General features: G+C 38.5%; 1 protein-coding gene across 1 annotated transcript; it reads left to right on the top strand.

The window, feature by feature from the left end:
* Positions 1–1,398: 1,398 nt before the first annotated feature.
* LOC135169156 (uncharacterized) lies at positions 1,399–19,245 on the top strand. Its single transcript, XM_064133891.1, has 2 exons — positions 1,399–1,654; positions 18,985–19,245. Exons 1-2 carry the CDS (start codon positions 1,399–1,401, stop codon positions 19,233–19,235), a joined length of 507 nt encoding a protein of 168 aa, XP_063989961.1. The 3' UTR covers positions 19,236–19,245.
* Positions 19,246–24,476: the final 5,231 nt, after the last annotated feature.

The following is a 24,476-nucleotide window of genomic DNA, read 5'->3' as shown; positions in this document are numbered from 1 at the left end:
GGATGGCAGTCCCAGATTTATCTTGAACCTGAAACAGTTCAATGAGTTTATTCAGACCGACCACTTCAAATTAGAAGACCTAAAATCAGCCTGTAAACTACTAGATAATGACATGCATACGGGCACCATTGACCTCAAGGATGCATATTTTTTGGTGCCAATTCAGGAAAAAAGTAGGAAATATCTTCGATTCATTTTCCAGAAGCAATTATACCAATTTACTTGTTTACCGTTTGGTTTGTCAACAAGTCCTTTGGTTTTCACGAAACTGATGAAACCAGTGGTCAATTACTTGAGATTGAGAAGCTATTTATCAGTGATTTTTCTTGATGACTTACTATGTCTGGGTGAATCTCCAGAGGAGTGTCAAACCCATTTACAACTCGCCTGTCAGTTCTTTTAATATTTGGGCCTAATCATTAACAAGGAAAAATGTAGCCTAATTTCAAATACTTATTGTAAACACCTGGGATTTATGATAGACTTTACGCGAATGACCTGTGACGGAATTTCAAGCCATCCCGTCACCTCCGACTCCGAATAACAAAAGGGTATTTATTAGACTAAGAGAGAGAGAGAGGAACTAATAGAGACCGCGGAGCTACCTTTAAAATCCGAGAAAAATCTTAATCCAAGCTACTTTAGTATTTCGCAATAAGAATAAATGAAAGCTACCTTTTCGCAATAGAAATGGATTAGAGTTATCTGCTACCTAAATCCGGCGGAATAAACCTCGCGGAAAACCGGAATTAGATCTAACGGTTGCTACCTAATGAGTATTATGTTTTAGGGACTTTGGGCAGCAAGAAAGGCCGCTTGACGGCAAATAAAATGCTGAAATATAAAAGGATAAAAATTAAGATCACGAATTGGTTTAACGTTTGAGATAATAAGTATAGAGTTTTGAGTTTGAGTCAGTATTATTAAGCTAGTACCTGGAGGTCTCTTCACGAAAAATCCGGTTGAGGGCCAGGATAATACCGTGGAATACTCATGGCCAAGATAATGTGCTGCCCGGTGTTACCTGCAACCCTTCTTTGGGTTTATCGGTCATGTGAGTACAGAGGTCGAGTTGAAATACTTGCGCTCCCTTGCGCGAGAATGTTAGGGCTTTCGGTTGGAAGGCCGTGGAGACAATCACCCAATTGTTGAAGCGGATCGCCATTTGGGTAAAAATTTACGGTTTTAGTTTAGTTACGGTTTGCGTTGCGAAAGTCCTAAGTCCTCTCCGAAGAGTACCTTTGGCAGAAAACTCCCCGATTCGAGTCACGAATAGAGCCAAAAACCACTCGAAAACCCCAGGTGACTAGCGAATTACCGTAAAATATGGATTAGAGTTAATAAAGTAAGAACAATGATAATAAAGAAGGGAACATATAGTATTTAAGAGTTTTAAATATGTCGCGCCCTAGTCCCGCGAAAGACAGTACACGTTGCCACCACCGCGCCAGCGCCGCATGGGCGAATCCGCAAAATTCCCCACCGCGACGCAACAGGTACGAGCGGGGACACGAGGTTCCGCCATTAGAGTCCTGGTTGCACCGTGACACACTCAACATCGTCTCCGGAGAAACTCCCGGTGAGAATCGTCCGGAAGAATCCAGCATCACCCCAATCAATGGAGAAATCGGCTCAACGCGACTCTCCAGAGATGGTAAGTACCAGTGTATATATTACAGTGGTGTTACCGCGGGAAATGAGTGCTGAATCCTCGAGTTAACCTGCGTGGCTCGAAATTGCGTCGCTACCTTACACCAAGGACGCCAACGACAGAACCAACGATTTGGAGGATCGAGAACCTTCCAAACGCCTGGAAACGCTACCTTATTTTCTAAGTACCAAAAATGAGTCTCGAACCCACGAAGCGGTACCATTATGCGCTCATTCACGTAGTTTATTGTAATTCATCAAATTAATCGACAGCTATCTTAATTCGTTAATAATTTTCGTTACTGACCGGTCGACTGTTCTCGAAATTCAGTCAATACTGTCTCAGGGTGCGTGTAGGCCACAACCGTGAGTTTCCCATTGTTTAATAATAGTCATTAAAGATTAGAATAATTAGTCTTGAATTGTCATCTCAGGGTAATAGTTATTGTTTGCTTTCATTTATTGAGATTATTTAGGCTCTACCGCTCTGTGCGGTAGACCCTAAATAACGCCAAAACTATGCATTTTTGCCTTCTTGCGGTTTTTACGCCTTTTTTTTTAAGTGAAAACTTCTTATGGCGCGTTGGGCACTTTTGTGGGTGAGCATTTTCTCGTGAACTCGCGACAGATGAGATTTTACAGTGATGCCAGATGCGGGACCCACACGTCTCCCACTGCCCCACTCCGCAGCAGTAGTTGCGCGAGGGAGTTGCGCATGAAACCCCCACGCGTGGGATTTTTTCCCCCGTCTGGTATCACTGCTATTAGTATACGCATAGGTATATATGAGCTGTTTCTTTCTTCCGCTAGGGAAACAACTTCCTGTTTTACAACAACAGTTACATTAAAAGAATACAAGTTTGGCGCTAGCGTTTAAAAAGGCGCTGCGTTTAAGGGGTTACATGGGTTTCCTCGGGCAAAAAACGGCCTTTTTTCAATAATTTTTTTTGCATATAAAAAATGAAATATTTAGATGAAACTTTTTATTATTTAAAAGATACATATTTAATAAACATTTTGTGAAATTTTCAAAAAAAAATATCAAGATGGTGGCCATTACGACGCCATTTCCGGCAGTCCCTCGGAAAAAGGTGCCTCCGCGTTGTCAGCAGAATTTCTTTCGGAATTATCTGAAATGAAAGGAAAAAATTCGTGTTTTAGTAAAGACAACAAACTAGGTATTGGACGAAGGAAAAAAAAAATGGAAATTCGATTTTTGGCAGACATTTTTATAAAAAAATGCAAATTTTGATGAAAATTTCTCGAAATGTTTTTATTTTTAAATAGTTGTAATTAAAAAAAAAAAATCCTTCGTTCAAGACCTTATAAATGATATCTCGAAGACTTGTGTAAAATTTCATTAAGATCGGTTGAGTAGTTCGCGAGAAATCTTGACAACCGACTTTGAAAATATAGTTTTGAGAAAAACGCGTTTAAAGTTTTGGAGACAATAAAAGTGGGAAAAAAAATCTTTTTTTCAACTTACATTGAATCGTCGATTCCTGGGCCATAAAGTAGAGAACCTGCTGCAGCTGCAATGTCCAGGGCATCCTTTTGCTCCTGTCGATGACGAACCCTGGCTTATCTGGGCTCTAGACACTTTAAACGGCTCTAGACACTTTGAATTACCTGACCTCGAGCGTCCGTCTTTTCAGGGCTGTATCTCCGAAACTATTACTCGGATCAATTTGAAAATTTAGGACAATATTCTAGAGATGTTATAGAATTTAATAAGGCAAAAAAAAACGATTTTTTGAAACCTTGAAACCCATGTAACCCCTTAAACTTTGAGGCTGATAAATTTCTACAAAATTACAGAAAATCTCGAAATTTTGGGGAATTAGGAAAATTATCAGTATGCTCATTTCCGCTAAGAATTAAAAATTATCGGAAAGCCGGAAAAGTAAGAAAACCTGAAAAATCGAAAATATACTCGTTTTATTAGAGAATTTTACCAGGGACGTGATTCAATGGTCGGAAAATCGCTAAAAATTATGGGAAAACCGGAAAAGTAGGAAAACCCGAAAAATCGAAAATATCCTCAATTTAGTCGAGAATTTCACTAGGGACTTGAATCGACGATCGGAAATTCGAATGGTCGGAAAAAATATATATGTTACGATTAAAGCTTTAAAAAAATCTACATTCTTATTTTTGATTATAGATTTGTCTTGAAAATGGATGCGGTTTTATATGAAGAATTTGATTTAACGATGTCCAATGATCGCAATCTTAGCACAAAAAAATACAAAACTACTAGTGATGCAGTATTCACAAAAAATATAAATAGATTTAAATGAAAATTGTTCATTTCACACTTTAGTTGCCATAGACCTATTGTTTCAGTTTTAGAATTTGATGAAAATGCTGATAATGATGATGTAAGAGTTGTTGAATTTATGGATGAGAATTGATAAATTTTGTATTTACTATTTACTAATATTTACTCATTTAAATAAAACCACTTCCTTCGAATATAGTTTCTATATTATTATACTTCATGTCTATTCAAAAAGTGCCCACATTGCTTTGATAAACTTGATTTTTTATGTACAATTTCTCATGTCGCGAGCGCACCTAAAAATACTCACATATAATACCACAAGTGGTTCAAAATTATCGAATATTTCCCGATAGATTCGTTGCAAACAAATGAAGGAGTCAAGTTTTTCAGGAAAAATCACTCGTGCTTCGCACTCGTGATTTTTTAGCCTGAAAAACTTGACGACTTCATTTGTATGCAGGGAACCTAGAGGGAAATATTCTATAATTTTGAAGCTCGAGTGGTATTCAGGGGATTATTTTTCCTATCCAAATTTCGGCCAAGAGAATTGTGCCATGACATGAAAAGAGGTTTATTTGGTTAAGTGTCGTTTGTTTACCAAAATATTCAAAAAATTATCGCTGATATTCGAGGTAGGCTATACAAAATATCAACAAATGGTGCAATTCTATTGGCTGAAATTTGGGTGGGAAAAATAATCACCCAAAAAGTGCCCAACGCGCTATAAGTTCAAGTTTTCACTTCTGCCAGCACTCCCGGAGTGCAACGAGTTTTTTTGTGCCATTGGCCTTTTGGTTTATTTTATAGTTCAAAAATAAGTTTCATGACGGATTATCCGTGCATTCCAAATTGATTTGCAATTGTCTGCAAATTTTTGCCTTTTTACCTGTATTCCTATGGAATCCGCCAAAAAACAAAAACAAAACATGTTTTTGTAAAAAAATGCGCCAAGCATATATTTCGATGTTGTTCATTTGAAAAACAAAATTGAAAAAAAACTTAAAACAACAATTACTTAAAAAATGAAGCCACAATTATGGACATTTGAAAAAACTACAGAAATAACAAAAGACGCCAAGCTCATTGATTGAATTTACCAGTGGAGAAAGCTGGTGATAATAGGAGTCCTTAAACCCTTTTTGAGTTCTCTATGAATATTTTGACTAAGACGAGTACCATAATATCCTACAAAGGACATCGCAGTCAATTCAAATACTCGACTCAAATCGACAGGGGTAAAAAGTCCTTTGTGAATCAAAAAATTATTCAGCTATATGGTCAGGATCAACGTACTTGGCGCGGTTTTTCCTGATGACCTAGCCTATTTGGATATGCGATCTTTCCTTTTTTCGTTAAAAACCGCCCGTGAGTCTTGACCTGAGCAGTGCTGACCCGTATAGCACTGCTGACTGAGAAGTTCGTCGTAAGAATCTTTCATCCCTATGCATCAACTGAGGAACTACGATAGTTTGTGTCTCGAACATAGTTGAATGGTAGAAAATTCACTAGTCCGATGGTCTGCTCGTCAAGATTCTCATCGCTATGCATCAACCGTCGACCTACGCTAGTTAGTGTCTCGAACATAGTTGAATTGTAAAAAATTCCCTAGTCCGATGGTCTGCTCGTCAAGATTATCAAACTCATAGACCTTTTCACGATAACCAGATGGAACTTTCGGTTCAATTTTTCGCTTTGTTGATTCCCCTAGAATTCCCAGACTAAACGACAGTTCGTGTAATAGAGGAAAGTACTCTGTTGTCGCTAGTTCTAAAGAGAAAGTGGTGAGTTTCGAAAAAACCGCGCCAAGTACGTTGATCCTGACCATATGGCTGAATAATTTTTTGATTCACAAAGGACTTTTTACCCCTGTCGATTTGAGTCGAGTATTTGAATTGACTGCGATGTCCTTTGTAGGATATTATGGTACTCGTCTTAGTCAAAATATTCATAGAGAACTCAAAAAGGGTTAAAGGACTCCTATTATCACCAGCTTTCTCCACTGGTAAATTCAATCAATGAGCTTGGCGTCTTTTGTTATTTCTGTAGTTTTTTCAAATTTCCATAATTGTGGCTTCACTTTTTAAGTAATTGTTGTTTTAAGTTTTTTTTCAATTTTGTTTTTCAACTGAACAACATCGAAATATATGCTTGGCGCATTTTTTTACAAAAACATGTTTTGTTTTTGTTTTTTGGCGGATTTCAAGCATTTTTTCAAAATGGGCAAGAGATTTCATACCTCCACTACCCAAGCTACTATCGAATGAGAGTCTTACTATTACTTAGATTTGCTCCGTTCTAAAAATAAAAGATAGACATCCTTAGAATTTCTCGACCATCGCATTTTGGCAATGTTTGTATCGTCTGTTTTTATCCATTCGGTTTTCTTATCCCTAAGCAGACTAATATAGTGGTGGTTTTTTCCGATTTTGCCATGTAACACGGCACTATGGACGGAATATGAATCACCACAGATTTTAACTATAGTTGTTGGAACTGCTTTAAGTTTCCAACTGCTGATTTTTTGTTTAACATCCTTTTTATTGAACGAAAAAATGTTCAATTTTACAATAAGTACCCCGCAGCTACTACTGAAGCATGTTTTTCGTGAAGCATCAGTGACATGTTCACAATTATCACAATGTTGTGAAACGTCGTACCAACATGACAGTGATCTTTTGATCAAATCATCTAAGGACACTGGTTCTTTGATGTTATTAAATGATAATCTCAAAACAATATTATTCTCTTTTGAAGGTTTCATATAATTACATACTTAACATCGATCAAGATGAGTAAATTCATGTTTTAAATTTTGTTGTAAATCACGCACTTGGTCACATAAACGCTCCAGAAAGATTACGGGATCCTGCTCGTTATCAAGAGAAAATTTATCATCGACGAATTGTATGAGTGCACTTGCATTCAAAACTTCAGAGCCTTCTATGTATTTTTTCAATAATTCATTTATTACTGAGTGCGCATCTTCGGGGGTGAGCAACAGTACTTGGCGTATTACGAGGGACCGAAATATGCCTTGAATTACTGCATTAGCATAACTGGCACCACCGGCAGAATTGCATAGCCCACAGATAGACGAACTTATATCGACTTGTTTATTTTCTACATTCGTCTCATCATTTGAACCAATTTCAAAAGCCCACTGGGTGTCCCATACCTTCGGTCAATATTTATCGGGCAGAGGTATTTGTTTCATATCAGGTCTGTATTTTGCCCCAAGTCTATTGTATTCTTCAATGGTCGTAATGGAAGCTTTTGCCGAAGATGGATCGAAATTGATCAAATGGCCGCCTCCCAATGTAGTTACTCGTGTAAGAGCGACGTACGTTTGGCCAGAAGAAAATATGGTTTGTCCCACATCCATAACAGCAAGGTGTAAACTCAAGCCTTGACTCTTATGAATTGTAAATCCATAGCTCAAAAAGATGAGAAACTGTCGTCTCGATATGTAAGCTCCACTCATGATTTCGAATTTTACGTCGATACGTTCAATTTCGTATTCTTTCCCCGATTCTAGGCGAACGGTTATAGAATTTATATATTCTGCTGCCTTATTAACGGATTTAGTAACTGTTGTTACAACTCCAATAGTTCCATTAACCAAACCAGATCTGATTCTCTCTAATCTAAAATTAAACAGTTGTCTCAACTGGTCGCGTTTCAGGATTCATCCGGTGTGATAGCTCCTGCTGATCACTGGATGATTCTGAGAAATGTCTATATGTTACCAGACCTAATTCTTTCTAATCTAAAATTAAACAGTTGTCTCAACTGGTCGCGTTTCAGGATTCAGCCAGTGTGATAGCTCCTGCTGATCACTGGATGATTCTGATAAATGTCTATATGTTACCAGACCTAATTCTTTCTAATCTAAAATTAAACAGTTGTCTCAACTGGTCGCGTTTCAGGATTCATGCAGTGTGATAGCTTCTGCTGATCACTGGATGATTCTGATAAATGTCTATATGTTACCAGATCTGATTCTCTCTAATCTAGAATTAAACAGTTGTCTCAACTGGTCGTGTTGCAGAATTCATCCAGTGTGATAGCTCCTGCTGATCACTGGATGATTCTGATAAATGTCTATATGTTACCAGACTTAATTCTTTCTAATCTAAAATTAAACAGTTGTCTCAACTGGTCGCGTTTCAGGATTCATCCAGTGTGATAGCTTCTGCTGATCACTGGATGATTATGATAAATGTCTATATGTTACCAGACCTAATTCTTTCTAATCTAAAATTAAACAGTTGTCTCAACTGGTCGCGTTTCAGGATTCATCCAGTGTGATAGCTCCTGCTGATCACTGGATGATTCTGATAAATGTCTATATGTTACCAGACCTAATTCTTTCTATTCTAAAATTAAACAGTTGTCTCAACTGGTCGCGTTTCAGGATTCAGCCAGTGTTATAGCTCCTGCTGATCACTGGATGATTCTGATAAATGTCCATATGTTACCAGATCTGATTCTCTCTAATCTAAAATTAAACAGTTGTCTCAACTGGTCGCGTTTCAGGATTCATCCAGTGTGATAGCTTCTGCTGATCACTGGGTGATCTTAGTAAATGTCTATATGTTGCCAGACTTAATTCTTTCTAATCTAAAATTAAACAGTTGTCTCAACTGGTCGCGTTGCAGGATTCATCCAGTATGATAGCTCCTGCTGATCACTGGATGATTCTGATAAATGTCTATATGTTACCAGATCTGATTCTCTCTAATCTAAAATTAAACGGTTGTCTCAACTGGTCGCGTTTCAGGATTCATCCAGTGTGATAGCTTCTGCTGATCACTGGGTGATCTTAGTAAATGTCTATATGTTGCCAGACTTAATTCTTTCTAATCTAAAATTAAATAGTTGTCTCAACTGGTCGCGTTTCAGGATTCATCCAGTGTGATAGCTTCTGCTGATCACTGGATGATTTTGGTAAATGTCTATATGTTACCACACCTAATTCTCTCTAATCTAAAATTAAACAGTTGTCTCAACTGGTCGCGTTTCAGGATTCATCCAGTGTGATAGCTTCTGCTGATCACTGGATGAATTTAGTAAATGCCTATATGTTATGTTCGCCAATTAATTTAAAATTAGAAAAATCAAGTTGAAAAATTGTGGAAGAATAATAATAAAGTCGTGTCCTAGCTCGTCTTAACGTGAAAAAAATTGATTATATCATCAAGCTAAAGAAATTGCTCAAGCACATTTAAATACAAATATAAGCAAGTCTTATTTAATCCTAATAACTGTTATCGTACAAAAATAAACCTGGACAGAATTCGATTGGTCGCATCTCTCACTCTCTCTTCCTTTCGTTCTTGTTTTCATGCTCACGTTATATGGAAACTAAAATCGTTACTTCTTGTACTGAATTACCAGAAGAAAAAAATACAAGTTATTGATAATTTGCATAATTTGAGGGTAACAATTAAGTCGTCGACTGATAAATTTGAATTATTGTGAAGAGTTCATTTTCGACGATCTCTAGGTCTACGACACTTTTGCCAACCTTTCATTTCTCGCGCGCGTCGCTGATTGCGAACCGACCACACAGCGCCCGTAGGAAACAAATGCTGTCAACTGTTGAACAAAAATCTGACCGTTTCATTCTGAGATAATCGGACCGTGGAAAATATGTAAAAAAATCCGTTGCTATACGCGGATCTTTTTAATCAGGCGTTTAATTCGGAAAAACTTGACATAAATGAATATAGCATAGGCGGTTTAGGTAATGTAACTAAGTGTATTTTTGCTGCAAATTGCCGCGTTTTCACTCAGTTACGGAAATTAGTTTTGGAGGTAGTGGAAGGGGTAGTTGTGTCGTGTATAGATACTTGGGAGCACTCGGCCTATTTATTCGAGGTTTCGAAATATATACTTGGCCGATACGCTCCCGCGTATCTCGATATTGTGTCTGCGTTTATCGCCTGTGGATTTATTCCATTTTTGTGCCTTTGGCCATTTCGACTACACATCGCTACCCAAAAGTGTTGAACGATTTGTTGTTTTGCGTGCGAATTTGATTTTGCTTACGTTCCGCGCCTCCACTGAGAATTTACCGCGTATTTTCTCGTCAAGGTCGCGCCTCCCTATATTGTATATCCCGCGTCGTGATTAAGGCAGTGTATCTATGCAAGCTTGGCTTTTTTTTTATTTTTAGCATTTTTTGAAACCAGTGAAGTTAACGAAACCTTACAAAATACAATACATTGAAACGTGAACTTGGCCATTTTTTTCAAAAATTGTTTTTGATTTTTATGAGATTTTTAATATTTTCCCAAATATATTTCAAGTTTTTTCACCTAAATGAATTTTAATATTGATATTAAGAAGTTTCTAGCCAATTCTATTTTTTTTGGAGGCCATACGAGAGCTGGAGTGATGATGAGTGAGCGGGTGCTGGGAGTAGGATTGAAGGATGCCGGGTTGTCCAAACCGGATTTCAATCTCGAAACCCAAGCACCTTTCCTTGTCAAGCTATTCTTACGGGAAGTATTTTTTCATTTTTTAAATGTTTTTATTGGTTGTGGGATATATACATAAGTACTCAACGCAATGGATTAAACTTGAAATCTTTTATTCTTTAAAATGGCACGAGGAAGATACGTCTGTACACTATGGATCTCTCCAAGAGACTGAAAAACTAGTCACTAAGGCCAAAAGCAAATTCGTCACCTAATGAAAGAACCCTCTGTTCTTTCTTACTCAGAAAATATTGTTTATGTTTATACAGACTCTTCGGCGACGCTCTGTCGCCGTCCACGTCGATTCGTTTTTGTAACCGTCATTTAATATAAAGAATTAAACGTAATAATCCAATAGTTCTCATAGGCTAATTGTTGGTGTCGGTACATGCCTCTGCTGGTTAGGCGTATTGATGTGTTCATGGACAGTTGGCATCTATCGGCTATGTTTAATATTTTACCAAATATATTTCGAGTTTGTTCACCTAAATGAATCTTTATACTAATGTAAGAAGTCTCGAGCAAACTGTATTTTTATTTATGAGACATATTGTAACGTGGTAGATATTTCCCATCTAAATGCACCAGTTAACCCGCCTTTTTCCCTTGATAGTGCGAAAACGGAACAAAAGCTCTGAAGGGCGCCAGTTGTTTTTTGTCCCGACGGGAACAACAAACCGAAAAAGGTACTCGAAGCGGATAAATCACGAGAACGAACCAAAAATTCCACCTAAAACGTAATAAACTTAAACTAAAGGGTCAAGGGAAAGGTGGTATTTGCTCACGCTGCTCAGGATGTAGGTTGTCGATTGAGGGGCGGTTCGGGGTATGCTGGTCACTGGGCTATTAATTCATTAAATTCAAATCCAACACATCTTTAAGTTCTTTGCAGAACTATATTCTTTAGCTTCCGATAATATCAACCCTACAGACAATCTTCTAGAATACTCCAAATTTTAATAGGAAAACGCACATACGATCCCAATAAGTTTCCTGAGAGAAAGAGAGAGACATAAATCTTACAAAATTTTTCCTCATTCCTTTTATTTTAAAGAATGCGGCGTATCGTACGCAGAGAGAGTCCCAAACTGATTTTCTCCGTCTAATTTATTCCATTAAATTCATCAAAAAAGACACATAGAATAAACGAAAATATGATCCTACTGTCGGGCTAAATACTATTAATTTACCCAAAAATAACCTAACGATCTATGATTTCAACACATTCCTGATCGGTACATTAAAGGAATCTGACGAACAGATTCCGAGGCGTCATAAACGCAATTTAATCTAATATATAAAATTCTCCTGTCACAGTTTTTGTTGCCATACTCCTCGGAAACGGCTTGACCGATTTTGATGAAATTTTTTGTGCTTATCCGGTGTCTATGAGAATCGGCCAACATCTATTTTTCATCCCCCTAAATGTTAGGGGTAGTCCAATCCTAAATTTTTTTTTTATTTTTTGGACAAAATTTTTAATTCCTATTTTTTTATGATACAACATACAAAAATACATACAATCCTCAATTTTCACTCTTCTACGATCAACCCTTATTTTTTAATAGCCATTTTAGTAATTTAATCATTTTTCCTCTCCGGTCGAAAACTGATCAATCGTCATTAAATTAGTTATCCCCGCCAGATGTCTACAGGTGTCACTTCTGACCCAGTAAACAGCACGGAGTAAGGATGAGAACGAAGCCGGTCTCCTTTCTTTCTCACTCCCTACACAGTTGTCGGCCATCATTATTGTTTATGCATCAAGTGTAGTAGTAACGTTGACAATTATTATTTCGTTATCTCAGTGTAACTCTCATATTAACTTTTAATCATTCCTATTTTATCAGGAATAATTAAATTATCAATTTTGAGTGTATTTTGCGCGAATAAGTAAGCTATTTTTTGTCTACACTAGAAATTACTAGGAAATTATTTATATAGCAAAACAACGTTTGCCGGGTCAGCTAATGAATAACAGAAAATCCTAGCGCAACATAGTTCATGAAACGTATGGGCTCCGAGAGCGTAATCGAATACATAGCAGCTAGAACGACGGACGCGGGACATACAATATACGGAGGCGCGACCTTGGCAAGAGAAAATACGCAGGAGATTCTCGCGGAGGCGCGTAATGTAGACAAAACTTAAATTCGTACGCGAAACGACGAATCGTTGACATTTTTGGATAGCAAAGTGTACTCGGAATGGCCTAAGGCACAAAAGGGGAATAAATCCATAGGCGATAAACGCAACATAATATTCCGAAGAAATACCGGTAAAAAGGCAAAGATTTGCAGATGATTCCAATTTATTTGGAATACACGGATAATCCGTATCAAAACTCATTTTTTGGATTATAAAATAAACCAAAAGGCCAAAGGCATAAAAACTTGAAAATTCGAGAAGGCGATAAACGCAAAACCAAATAGGTAGGCGACTAGCGCAAAACATATTTTTAATCTGTGAATTCTTAACCCAAAGTCACCAAATATCTCCGAGGTCACGAGTATTACGTAACCCTGGCAGGACATGGGAAAGGTTAATAATTCCCAAACAAAGGGAGGCGTAAAAACGCAAAACATACATGCATGATTTTGGCGTTATTTAGGCTCTACCGCACAGAGCAAGATCTCAATAAATTAAACGAAACGATAAATATTACCCTGAGATGAGAATCCAGGATGAATCATTCTAAATTTTAATAACCATTATTAACAATGGGACAACTCACGATTACGGGGTACACGCACCCTGAGACAGTAGTAACTGTATTCCGAGAAGGTGTGGATTCGGCCTCGATGGGTCCTCAACGGAATGTCCTGATGATCTGTTGTTTCTTCGATGACTTCTCGATTCCGACATCTCGATTAAATACGAATATTTATTAATTTAACAATTGATCCAATTCACACTGAAGCAACACGTGTTTGTCCTGTCGATGCCTGCGCAGGAGCCTGTTGCTAAGGGACGGTTTGGCGCATGGCGACAGACGGGAGCGTAGCGCCCCATGCGCTATGATAAGGCAGATTTGGCCTACGGCCGGTAATAACAGATTTCGGCGCGACCATTTGAATTTCCGCATGACTCGACTTTTATCTTCGCGATCATATTCTCGGGTTCTCCGGGGTCAGGAGAAACGTAAATAAATATTCGAAAACAAAATAATATTTTCGCGATTCTATTAATATTTCTATCGCCTTAATATTAACTATAACTTAAACGTAAATCGACCTTTGGTAGTTCAGGCGAGAGCAACGGTCGTAATTGTTCGCATGACCGTCCACCCAAAACCTAAAACAAACCCATCCTACCCCGTAAATCCTCTATTTGAGCGGGAGTATTTCAACTGCACCTACACATATCCGCGAAGACGAAAGAAACTGAATTAACATAAACTTCTAATTCCATTGAATTCCTAACTCTCAAAAAAAAAACGCGAAACATAGATAACTAACTATTTAAGCAAAAGACAAACAATTATATCCGTTTTCTAATTTTCCCTAAACTTTGACTAGGTTATTCTCTCTCTGCCTACTCACGATAACAGGAGTATTTCATCAAATTCCGCGGTGAGCGACGGGATTCACTCGGAATTCCTTACAATATACAGGGTGTCCCAGAATTGAACGTCCAGACTTTAAACTTAAGTTGGGGGTGAAATTCTGGATCGAAAAGTCCTGAGCGACTTTTTGATCAGACGCATCCTCTTCAACTTATTCAGGGTTGAAGTTCGACGAATCAGGGGCGTGAGATAATCGCTCGCACGACGGTAAGGAAAACGTTCGAGTGTGGTGGTGTCCCCACCATACGGTACTACTCCCCTGCGGCGGCAGAAAGAGATGACTGGCGGCGGTGGGTAAGAGGAAGGGGAGGGTCAGGAAAAAAATGAACACCCGCCCGCTACATAAAAATTAGTACGCTGAGAGAGAGAAAGAGAGCGGGAGAGGCTTAAGTATGAGCTAGGATAAAAGAAATAGGGAAACTAGGGCAAGCGGGAGGAAGAACTCCCCAGGTCATGCGGGTAGAAGAAATCCGAGAATTAGATAGAAGGGGGTAATAGGAGTTAGTAGGATCGGGAACGTTAGTGATGCGGGGACCAAGGGGAATTCCCGGTTATGAGCCAAATTTACCGAGCTACGTGGAATTCCCTGAGGATCACTCCCCCCGTTTAGATGTTTTGGGAGATGCATAGGAGTACGTAAAACTACCGCTCGATATAGGGATCAAGACGGAGTGGGGGATACGTTTTTGTTTTAGGGTGACAGACCTAGGGGCCTAGAACAGCCCTAGCAACCCCCAGGATAGTCAAAAGGCTGAATTTTAAATAAACGATAGGAGATGGGAATTTAGGGTAGAAATTAGGGTTCCCACTTTACCTTCGATCGTCGAGAAAGCAGCCTAGAAGGATCTAATCGCGTTCCGCGGACAATACGTTTAGCGATAAAAAGAAAACAACAATTGGAAAATCATCTCCCGATCCAGAGATGATAGGAGGGCGGGGAACCTCCAATTTGAATTTTGAATGCGGTTGGCGCGCGTGCCTCTGCTTGACAGGGAGACGACAGCGCCCTTAATGCCGAGTACGACCGCGATCCGCTTATTGTGATTATTCCATTGTGGGAAAACCAGTGTGACGGACGCCGGAAATCTTAGTAAGCATAACAAAAGTATTTAAGTGATTATTTTTTTCATCCCAATTTCAACCAATCAAATGGTGGCATTTCCCGTCACGTGGTACAAGTAAGAGAGTTTTACTTCGGATATTTTTCGGATATTTCCCTGTTTGTTGCTAAGCAATGAAAATATGCGATAAACAATTTGTACGCGTTTCAAACCCCAAAACTGTCATTACAAAAAATCAAGTTCAAAGACTTTACCTCGACATGAGCAGATTTGGAGGAGAATCCTTGGAGATTATTGATCAAAAAATTAAAAATAATGTTCCTAATAATACAGTGAAGACAAAAGCCACAATTTGGAAACAATTCTCTGCATTTTGTGCAGACAGAAAATATACGCTGGAGAAGCGACAACTACGAGTGAAAAACCATACTATATGACGTGAAATGCCACACATTTAATTGTTTGAAATTGGAATGAAAAAAATAATCCAGCCAAATACCCCTCGACCTTCAAAATTAATCGGATATTTCCCTCCAGTTTCCCTGCGTAGCACCGATCGGGATAAGATTCCCAGAAAAACCCTCGCGCTCGGGTTTTTTAACCTGCGAACCTTATCCCTCTCGTTGCTACGCAACGAAACTCTCGAGAAATATCCGATAATTTTGAAGGTCTTGGGGTATTACTACTGAATATAAATTGGTGGAACTTCTCAACGATGCGATATCAATTTAAGGGGTTACATGGGTTTCCTCAGGCAAAAAACGGCCTTTTTTCAATAATTTTTTTTGCATATAAAAAATGAAATATTTAGATGAAACTTTTTATTATTTAAAAGATACATATTTAATAAACATTTTGTGAAATTTTCAAAAAAAAATATCAAGATGGCGGCCATTACGACGCCATTTCCGGCAGTCCCTCGGAAAAAAGGTGCCTCCGCGTTGTCAGCAGAACTTCTTTCAGGATTATCTGAAATGAAAGGAAAAAATTCGTGTTTTAGTAAAGACAATAAACTAGGTATTGGACGAAGGAAAAAAAAAAAATGAAAATTCGATTTTTGGCAGACATTTTTATAAAAAAATGCAAATTTTGATGAAAATTTCTCGAAAATTTTTTATTTTTAAATAGTTGTAATTAAAAAAAAAAAAATCCTTCGTTCAAGACCTTGTAAATGATATCTCGAAGACTTGTGTAAAATTTCATTAAGATCGGTTGAGTAGTTCGCGAGAAATCTTGACAACCGACTTTGAAAACATAGTTTTGAGAAAAACGCGTTTAAAGTTTTGGAGACAATAAAAGTGGGGAAAAAAATTTTGTTTTTTCAACTTACATTGAATCGTCGATTCCTGGGCCATAAAGTAGAGAACCTGCTGCAGCTGCAATGTCCAGGGCATCCTTTTGCTCCTGTCGATGACGAACCCTGGCTTATCTGGGCTCTAGACACTTTAAACGGCTCTAGACACTTTGAATTACCTGACCTCGAGCGTCCGTCTTTTCAGGGCTGTATCTCCGAAACTATTACTCGGATCAACTTGAAAATTTAGGACAATATTCTAGAGATGTTATAGAATTTAATAAGACAAAAAAAATCGATTTTTTGAAACCCTGAAACCCATGTAACCCCTTAAGGAGGCACCCGGGAGACCAAAAGCAGCGAGTTGGGTTCGAGGAATAGGGTGAGGGAAGCGATCCGGTGGATTTTCGACGGTCATCGCCGGTCGACATCAGAACACGTAGGTAACTAGCCACAGGTGAGATTACGTCATTTAATAACAAAAAGGAATAACTATTATTTTAGTTTACTGGTTCCTCATTTCGATGCTGTCGAGTAATATTTTATTTTTGTGAGGGTAATTTAGTGCATACCGAAGACATGCCGCCTTCCTGGGCAAGGGGAAGCGGAGAGAGATCATGCCGTCTCCCGGGCGAGGGGCGACGGAGAGGGGATCGCCGAAAAATAATGGTGCCGGACGGCACAGATTTTTTGAATAATTTGAGTTTTTTTAAATCAGAAGATCGCGGTAGGAATTTTGAGAGGAAAAATAAAGAGTCGGGTTTAGACCACCGAAGGGTACGTATCGTAGTGAGAGTGATCGGTGCTGCTCGAGTGCGGGGCGATCAGCCAGGGAGGCGATCGCGATGCGTGAGTGATACCCATAAGGAACCACCACGAGAATTTTGATCCTCTGCGATAATTTAGAGGAATTAGGGAATTACGATGCCTTCCCGTTGTGGGAGGAGATTCTCACGAGATCCGTTTCGCTTGTAGGAATTTGATAATGATTCAATTCGGTAAATAGACAGTGCGCGAGCGTAGCTCGAGAACCGCGGGATAAATCGGTAAGAAAAGTAGGGATTTGCTCTAAGTGACTCAGAGAGAATATAATTTAAAGGGTTAATTCGACCAGAAATTGGGAATTTCGAGCCTCGTCTTTCGCGTTATCTCTCTCGGCGGACTCGTACGTATTTAAAAGGGTTTATAATGTTATCACTTATGGTTATTTAAAATTCTTTAAAATGATAATATTTTTTTGTTTCTGTTCATGATTATTTATTAAGATAGTGTATTAGACTTAATTGAAATAATACCAAAAGCCAATAATTAAATATATTTCATCCAAGTTTTTAGGGTTGCGTTATTTTCTTTTATGGATAAAAGCCCGACGAACCACCTCCATCCGGACTACGCCCTCTCTCCACAACCTACCCCCTGAGCAGCGCGGGTATCCAAGGTCTTCCCATGGATTCGTAAGCAAAACTACGCGTTTTTTTTGGTTTTTTTGAGAATTTCTTATTAAGACCCCGGTTTGCCGTTCCCCGGTAAAAAGGACAGCTGGTGCCCAACTAATGTTGCTCGCCAATCCAGGGGAAAGGGCAGTTAACGGATTTATCTCAACCCCGAGGAAAAATTTCGTTACAATTTTCAAGGGTCTTCTGCCAGAGCTGGAATGTTGAGATCGTTGTCGGCCATGTTGATAAACTGAAAAAACGAGGGAGGATGCGTTCACCAACACTTCACTGCACTGTACACTGTTGTCTAGGGTCTCTAGATCGCCACCGTCTTACTAGCGAATGGCCAATCACGATTATGTATTACACTACAGTACAATACACTGCGCGCTGCCAACTGAGCGGCTCAAGTGTAACCCGGTAGTTGATGGACATAATAAAAACTCGAGAAATGTGCATGATACCTCGTTGCTATGCGCATATCTTCGTTAATATTCAATAAATAAAACCGATACTCGGACCAGCGGAAAGCTGATACGCGATTTATATTATGTAACTAAGGCCAGTTTTCATCTAAATTGTCGCGTAAGTTTATTAACTAAGAAAATGGGACTGGAGGTAGTGGAAGGGGAAGTTGTGTGGTGTATAGATACTTGGTAGCTTTCGGCGATCTTTCGTGTATGAAACGTGTACTTGGCCGATACGCTACCGCGTATCTCGATCAACCTTCGGCGGGCGAAGGTTGGTCGTTCAATTGAAATGCCACACATTCATTCAAAACATTAGAATTTCAATTGTTTTAGTTATTTAATATAGAAAAATATGAGAATATGAGAGAAAACCATTACTTCTAGAGGAGACTGAGGCAAAATGAACCAGTTGAAAATCGACTGTTTTTGCAATTTAAGTAATGGATTTTCTCCATAAAAAATAAATAATTTTTAAATAGATATTTTTTTTCAAAATATATCTATCCAAAAATTATCGGAGAAATGCGGGAAAAACTTGGTGTTGCCTCCAATAAAAATCTCATCTCGACCACTGAAATTTTTCCTAGATTGTCATTTTACATCATTTTTCCCGGGCTAACACTAGAATTTTTTTAAAGAATTAATCTTGTACAAAATTTGTCATGAAATTGGAATCTATTGAACCTTGTACGACACATTCATACCTTAGGAAGACTCTGAAATGATTTCTCTGTGTTTGCAGTTTGTACACTTGTAGAGAGTGATGAGTGTGCTGCATCACAAGTATTCGACGCAGATATTGGCCTAATATTTTTGATGCCAGTTTCAACCATAGAGTCATTACTCTCCTCATTAACCTCAGGTACTGACTGTAAAGGGATTGATATATTCAGCATTAATGCAGCACCCTTCTTGGAGGGATGGGGCTCGTGGATGCCAGCAGAGTCCGAGGTGTGGGATTCAGTATCTGATCGTTTTTTGTATAATCGCTGAAGCCTTCTACGAGCACATTCTAAATCAACTGTAGAAAAAGAATTTCAATAGATTACAAAATGAAATATAATAAATTAATTCAAATGGAGAACTCTCTTTAAAATTAGCATCAGTAATGAAATCCCAAAATCTCCGAAATTATGAGAAATTTCCTGGAAGCCTCGTTGCAAAAAAGTTTGAAGGAATGATTGTTTTTTTTCCAGTTCAATAAAAGTGTGTCAGACATGTTCATTTTACCGCACCTTCATTCCAAAATATTTCAGAATTGTAAATTACAATCATTCGCACAGTAATGATCACCTGCAGAACACAAAATTTCCACATGGGATGGCTCCCAGGACGATTTCCGCGTTGTTTGATTCTTCAACCATTTCTCCACTTTTCCATAATCGTGTGCTGGAGGAAAATAACAAACTTCCTTCTTCGTGTCATTTTTGTCCCCGTAAATCCACTGTCTGTGGACAATCTCCACGATTTTTTGCACCTTCGCATTTTCATCACCACAAAATTCCACCACGCAATATGATGTAATCTCCGTCACTTCGTAACTCATGCTGAAAGATTAGTAGACCGTGGTCGATCAGCACATTTTGAGGTTGTTTGTGATAAATTCGTAACGTTCGATAAAAACTGCCAACGATTTCAATAGAAAAAATGACTATTTGCATGATTTTTTATCGATATATTTCAATGTACTTACTTGGATGATATAACTAATTGTTTTCGTGGTATGGGTCACTTTCCAAACGGCTGGTTCCACAAATTAAAATGAATCGACATGAATTGACACACATGTACACTACACTACACTATATTGTTCTTGGGCAGTATAATCGAGCGATGGTGTCGGTCACTGGCCTATCAGTTTTTTGGTTCTAATGTGGCTGGAAAATAACTACCATGGACTTTCATTTATCTCCTAAATAAACTATGTTAATAAAATCCCTCTTATTGAACAATCACGTGGCGACATACTGGAGAGGTCATACGGTTACGTAATTTGGGTGTGCTCACGAGACTGGTGACATGGGTCTCCCCCCTCCAACATTATACGCCCTTGGATCCGCTCTCCAAACTCGTCACACGTATCCAGCTATGTATCAGAGAATGTTTTCCGGCATCCCCCCCCCCCAACCCAAGCATTAGTATCGCCAAACATAACTGAAAATTATGCTAGGCAGATCTACACCTCCAAATACCTAGAATTCGTACCAAATAGATGTAGTATCGCGAATAATTATGGGGAAATCCCCATTGTAGAAATAATAGTATAGACAGATGTTTTTCTTAAGATAGTCTAGAGCCATAGTTTATATGATAGTTTTAGCGTAAGTGCTATTTGTGGGGAAACCCACAAATAGGCATAGATTGGTACAGGAATGAAAGCCTGTACCATAAATGCACTTAGAGGGTCTGTGGGTTTATGAGGCCCACAGATGTGCCAGATGGAGATCGGTGCTGCCAGCGTGGTCCAGGGACGTTAGGACCACGTGACGTGATTAGGGCCCAGTCCAGGGTTGCAAAGAGGGACAGGGCCAGAGTCGTGTTTTAGCAACCGTAGACGATAGACGCTTTGTAGACGTTAGCCGCATTTTAGATAGACGAATAGTTAGAGGTTTTTGTGTAGTACATTAAGGAGTGAATATTGTGTGAAGAATAGCCGATAGTGAATTTAGTATTAGAATCGTTTGTACACTTTTTCATTATAAATAAACTGTTTTATCTTTTAAAAAGTAACCCTACATAGAATCTAAGAAAAATATGGGGGACACATGGAGTGGTGGATATTTGGCGACGTGTTACTTTTTCTGCTCTTTTCCGTTCCAGAAAAGGTGCCAAAAGGTGATAATTCTTCCCATTTAAATTCTGACTTCATTTTCTTCTTTGACCATCACGATCACCTTTTTCCCTAAGGATTTTCATTTTTTCAAAAAATGGTAATTGCAGCTGAAGATATTATTCAACTCTGCTGAGCCAATTTATGCAATTGTACAATTTCACTTCTATATTAATCATAAAACATCTTTTTTTAAATTATTTCTATGTATTGAACTACATATGACCGTGGCTTCCAGCTATAAATGTCAATAATTCTGATACTTATTCTAAAAACCATTTAGTCATGCAGCAACGAGATGACATAATTTCGGGTTTTAACACTAACCCCCATGCACTTGCATTGACTCTTTCGTAGTGGTACAAATTCTGACCAACTAGACATGATTTTTATCTTGCAAATTCTTACGTCTCGAGCAGGACATAGTGTTTTGAATACACCAGGGACCCTTTCATATCTATAACATTCCAGATAAAAGCCATCAATCTCTCTACACTTCGTTCAGCACTGGTGTTGTACATATAAATTATTAATTGTGAAAATGTCATTATCCGAAAGTTGCACAATATTATCTGGAAAATTAGAACACAGGATCTTATCTTTTGTAACCTTGGCCTTGAGAAATTGGTTACCATTTGATTCCTCTCGGCCGAGTCACTAATAATATTGTATCGGAGATTTTTGGACAATTATATTGCTATGGGGAAATCCCTTCTAACGTCGCGACATGCGGTCCAGATGTTGAGGAATATGCCCTTTACAATAGAACAATTTAAGTGTAGGAAGAGTAGTAGGATTCCTCCAGTGAGGAATCAAGTTTATGGCTTAACGGCAGTGGGGCCTGTCCCACCGTAGTGAGGGCCAAACGGTGTGTGTGTGTGTGTGTGAGAGAGCAGGAGACAGAGAGAGAGAGAGAGAGAGAGAGGGCGAGACTGAAATGGGTCCTGGTCGGCCCATGCCGCTGACGTCAGAGGGAAAAACCTTTTCCGGTCTTGACCGCGTTGACCTCGGAGTGGAGGGCGACGTAGGGCACCCTGAGTGACTCTTACGGGGAGGAGAGTAGTGAGTGAGTAGAGAGAGTGTGTCGAGAGACCTTGCGAAGAAGGTCAGCGCGAAGAGCAGAGAGTAGAATATAGAGAAAATCCGCCAAAAAACAAAAACAAAACATGTTTTTGTAAAAAAATGCGCCAAGCATATATTTCGATGTTGTTCATTTGAAAAACAAAATTGAAAAAAATCTTAAAACAACAATTACTTAAAAATTGACGCCACAATTATGGAAATTTGAAAAAACTACAGAAATAACAAAAGACGCCAAGCTCATTGATTGAATTTACCAGTGGAGAAAGCTGGTGATAATAGGAGTCCATAACCCGTTTTGAGTTCTCTATGAATATTTTGACTAAGACGAGTCCCATAATATCCTACAAAGGACATCACAGTCAAATCAAATACTCGACTCAAATCGAAAGGGGTAAAAAGTGCTTTGTGAATCAAAAAATTATTCAGCCATATGGCCAAGATCAACGTACTTGGCGCGGTTTTTCCTGATGACCTAGCCTATTTGGATATGCGATCTTTCCTTTTTTCGTGCAAACCGCCCGTGAGACTTGACCTGAGCAGTGCTGACCCGTATAGCACTGCTGACTGAGAAGTTTGTCGTAGGAATCTTTCATCCCTATGCATCAACTGAGGAATTAGGATAGTTTGTGTCTCGAACATAGTTGAATGGTAGAAAATTCCCTAGTCCGATGGTCTGCTCGTCAAGATTATCAAACCCATTGACCTTTTCACGATAACCAGATGGAACTTTCGGTTCAATTTTTCGCTTTGTTGATTCCCCTAGAATCCCCAGACTAAACCACGGTTCGTATAATAGAGGAAAGTACTCTGTTGTCGCTAGTTCTAAAGAGAAAGTGGTGAGTTTCGAAAAAACCGCGCCAAGTACGTTGATCCTGACCATATGGCTGAATAATTTTTTGATTCACAAAGGACTTTTTACCCCTTTCGATTTGAGTCGAGGATTTGATTCGACTGCGATGTCCTTTGTAGGATATTACGGGACTCGTCTTAGTCAAAATATTCAAAGAGAACTCAAAACGGTTTATGGACTCCTATTATCACCAGCTTTCTCCGCTGGTAAATTCAATCAATGAGCTTGGCGTCTTTTGTTATTTCTGTAGTTTTTTCAAATTTCCATAATTGTGGCTTCACTTTTTAAGTAATTGTTGTTTTAAGTTTTTTTTCAATTTTGTTTTTCAAATAAACAATATCGAAATATATGCTTGGCGCATTTTTTTACAAAAACATGTTTTGTTTTTGTTTTTTGGCGGATTTCAAGCATTTTTTCAAAATGGGCAAGAGATTTTATACCTCCACTACCCAAGCTACAATCGAATGAGAGTCTTACTATTACTTAGGTTTGCTCCGTTCTAAAAATAAAAGATATACATCCTTAGAATTTCTCGGCCATCGCATTTTGGCAATGTTTGTATCGTCTGTTTTTATCCATTCGGTTTTCTTATCCCTAAGCAGACTAATATAGTGGTGGTTTTTTCCGATTTTGCTATGTAACACGGCACTATGGACGGAATATGAATCACCACAGATATTAACTATAGTTGTTGGAACTGCTTTAAGTTTCCAACTGCTGATTTTTTGTTTAACATCCTTTTTATTGAACGAAAAAATGTTCAATTTTACAATAAGTACCCCGCAGCTACTACTTAAGCATATTTTTCGTGAAGCATCAGTGACATGTCCACAATTATCACAATGTTGTGAAACGTCGTACCGACATGACAGTGATCTTTTGATCAAATCATCTAAGGACACTGGTTCTTTGATGTTATTAAATGATAAACTCAAAACAATATTATTCTCTTTTGAAGTTTTCATATAATTACATACTTTACATCGATCAAGATGAGTAAATTCATGTTTTAAATTTTGTTGTAAATCACGCACTTTGTCACATAAACGCTCCAGAAAGATTACGGGATCCTGCTCGTTATCAAGAGGAAATTTATCATCGACGAATTGTATGAGTGCACTTGCATTCAAAACTTCAGAGCCTTCTATGTATTTTTTCAATAATTCATTTATTACTGTGTGCTCATCTTCGGGGGTGAGCAACAGTATTTGGCGTATTACGAGGGACCGAAATATGCATTGAATTACTGCATTAGCATAACTGGCACCACCTGCAGGATTGCATAGCCCACAGATAGACGAACTTATATCGACTTGTTTATTTTCTACATTCGTCTCATCATTTGAACCAATTTCAAAAGCCCACTGAGTGTCCCATACCTTCGGCCAATATTTATCGGGCAGAGGTATTTGTTTCATATCAGGTCTGTATTTTGCCCTGAGTCTATTGTATTCTTCAATGGCCGTAATAG

This window comes from Diachasmimorpha longicaudata, chromosome 14, assembly GCF_034640455.1.
Source record: "Diachasmimorpha longicaudata isolate KC_UGA_2023 chromosome 14, iyDiaLong2, whole genome shotgun sequence".
Classification (NCBI taxonomy): Eukaryota; Metazoa; Arthropoda; class Insecta; order Hymenoptera; family Braconidae; genus Diachasmimorpha; species Diachasmimorpha longicaudata.
The sequence above is the reverse complement of the archived record's forward strand: the minus strand, read 5'-3'. Positions and strand labels throughout refer to the sequence as shown.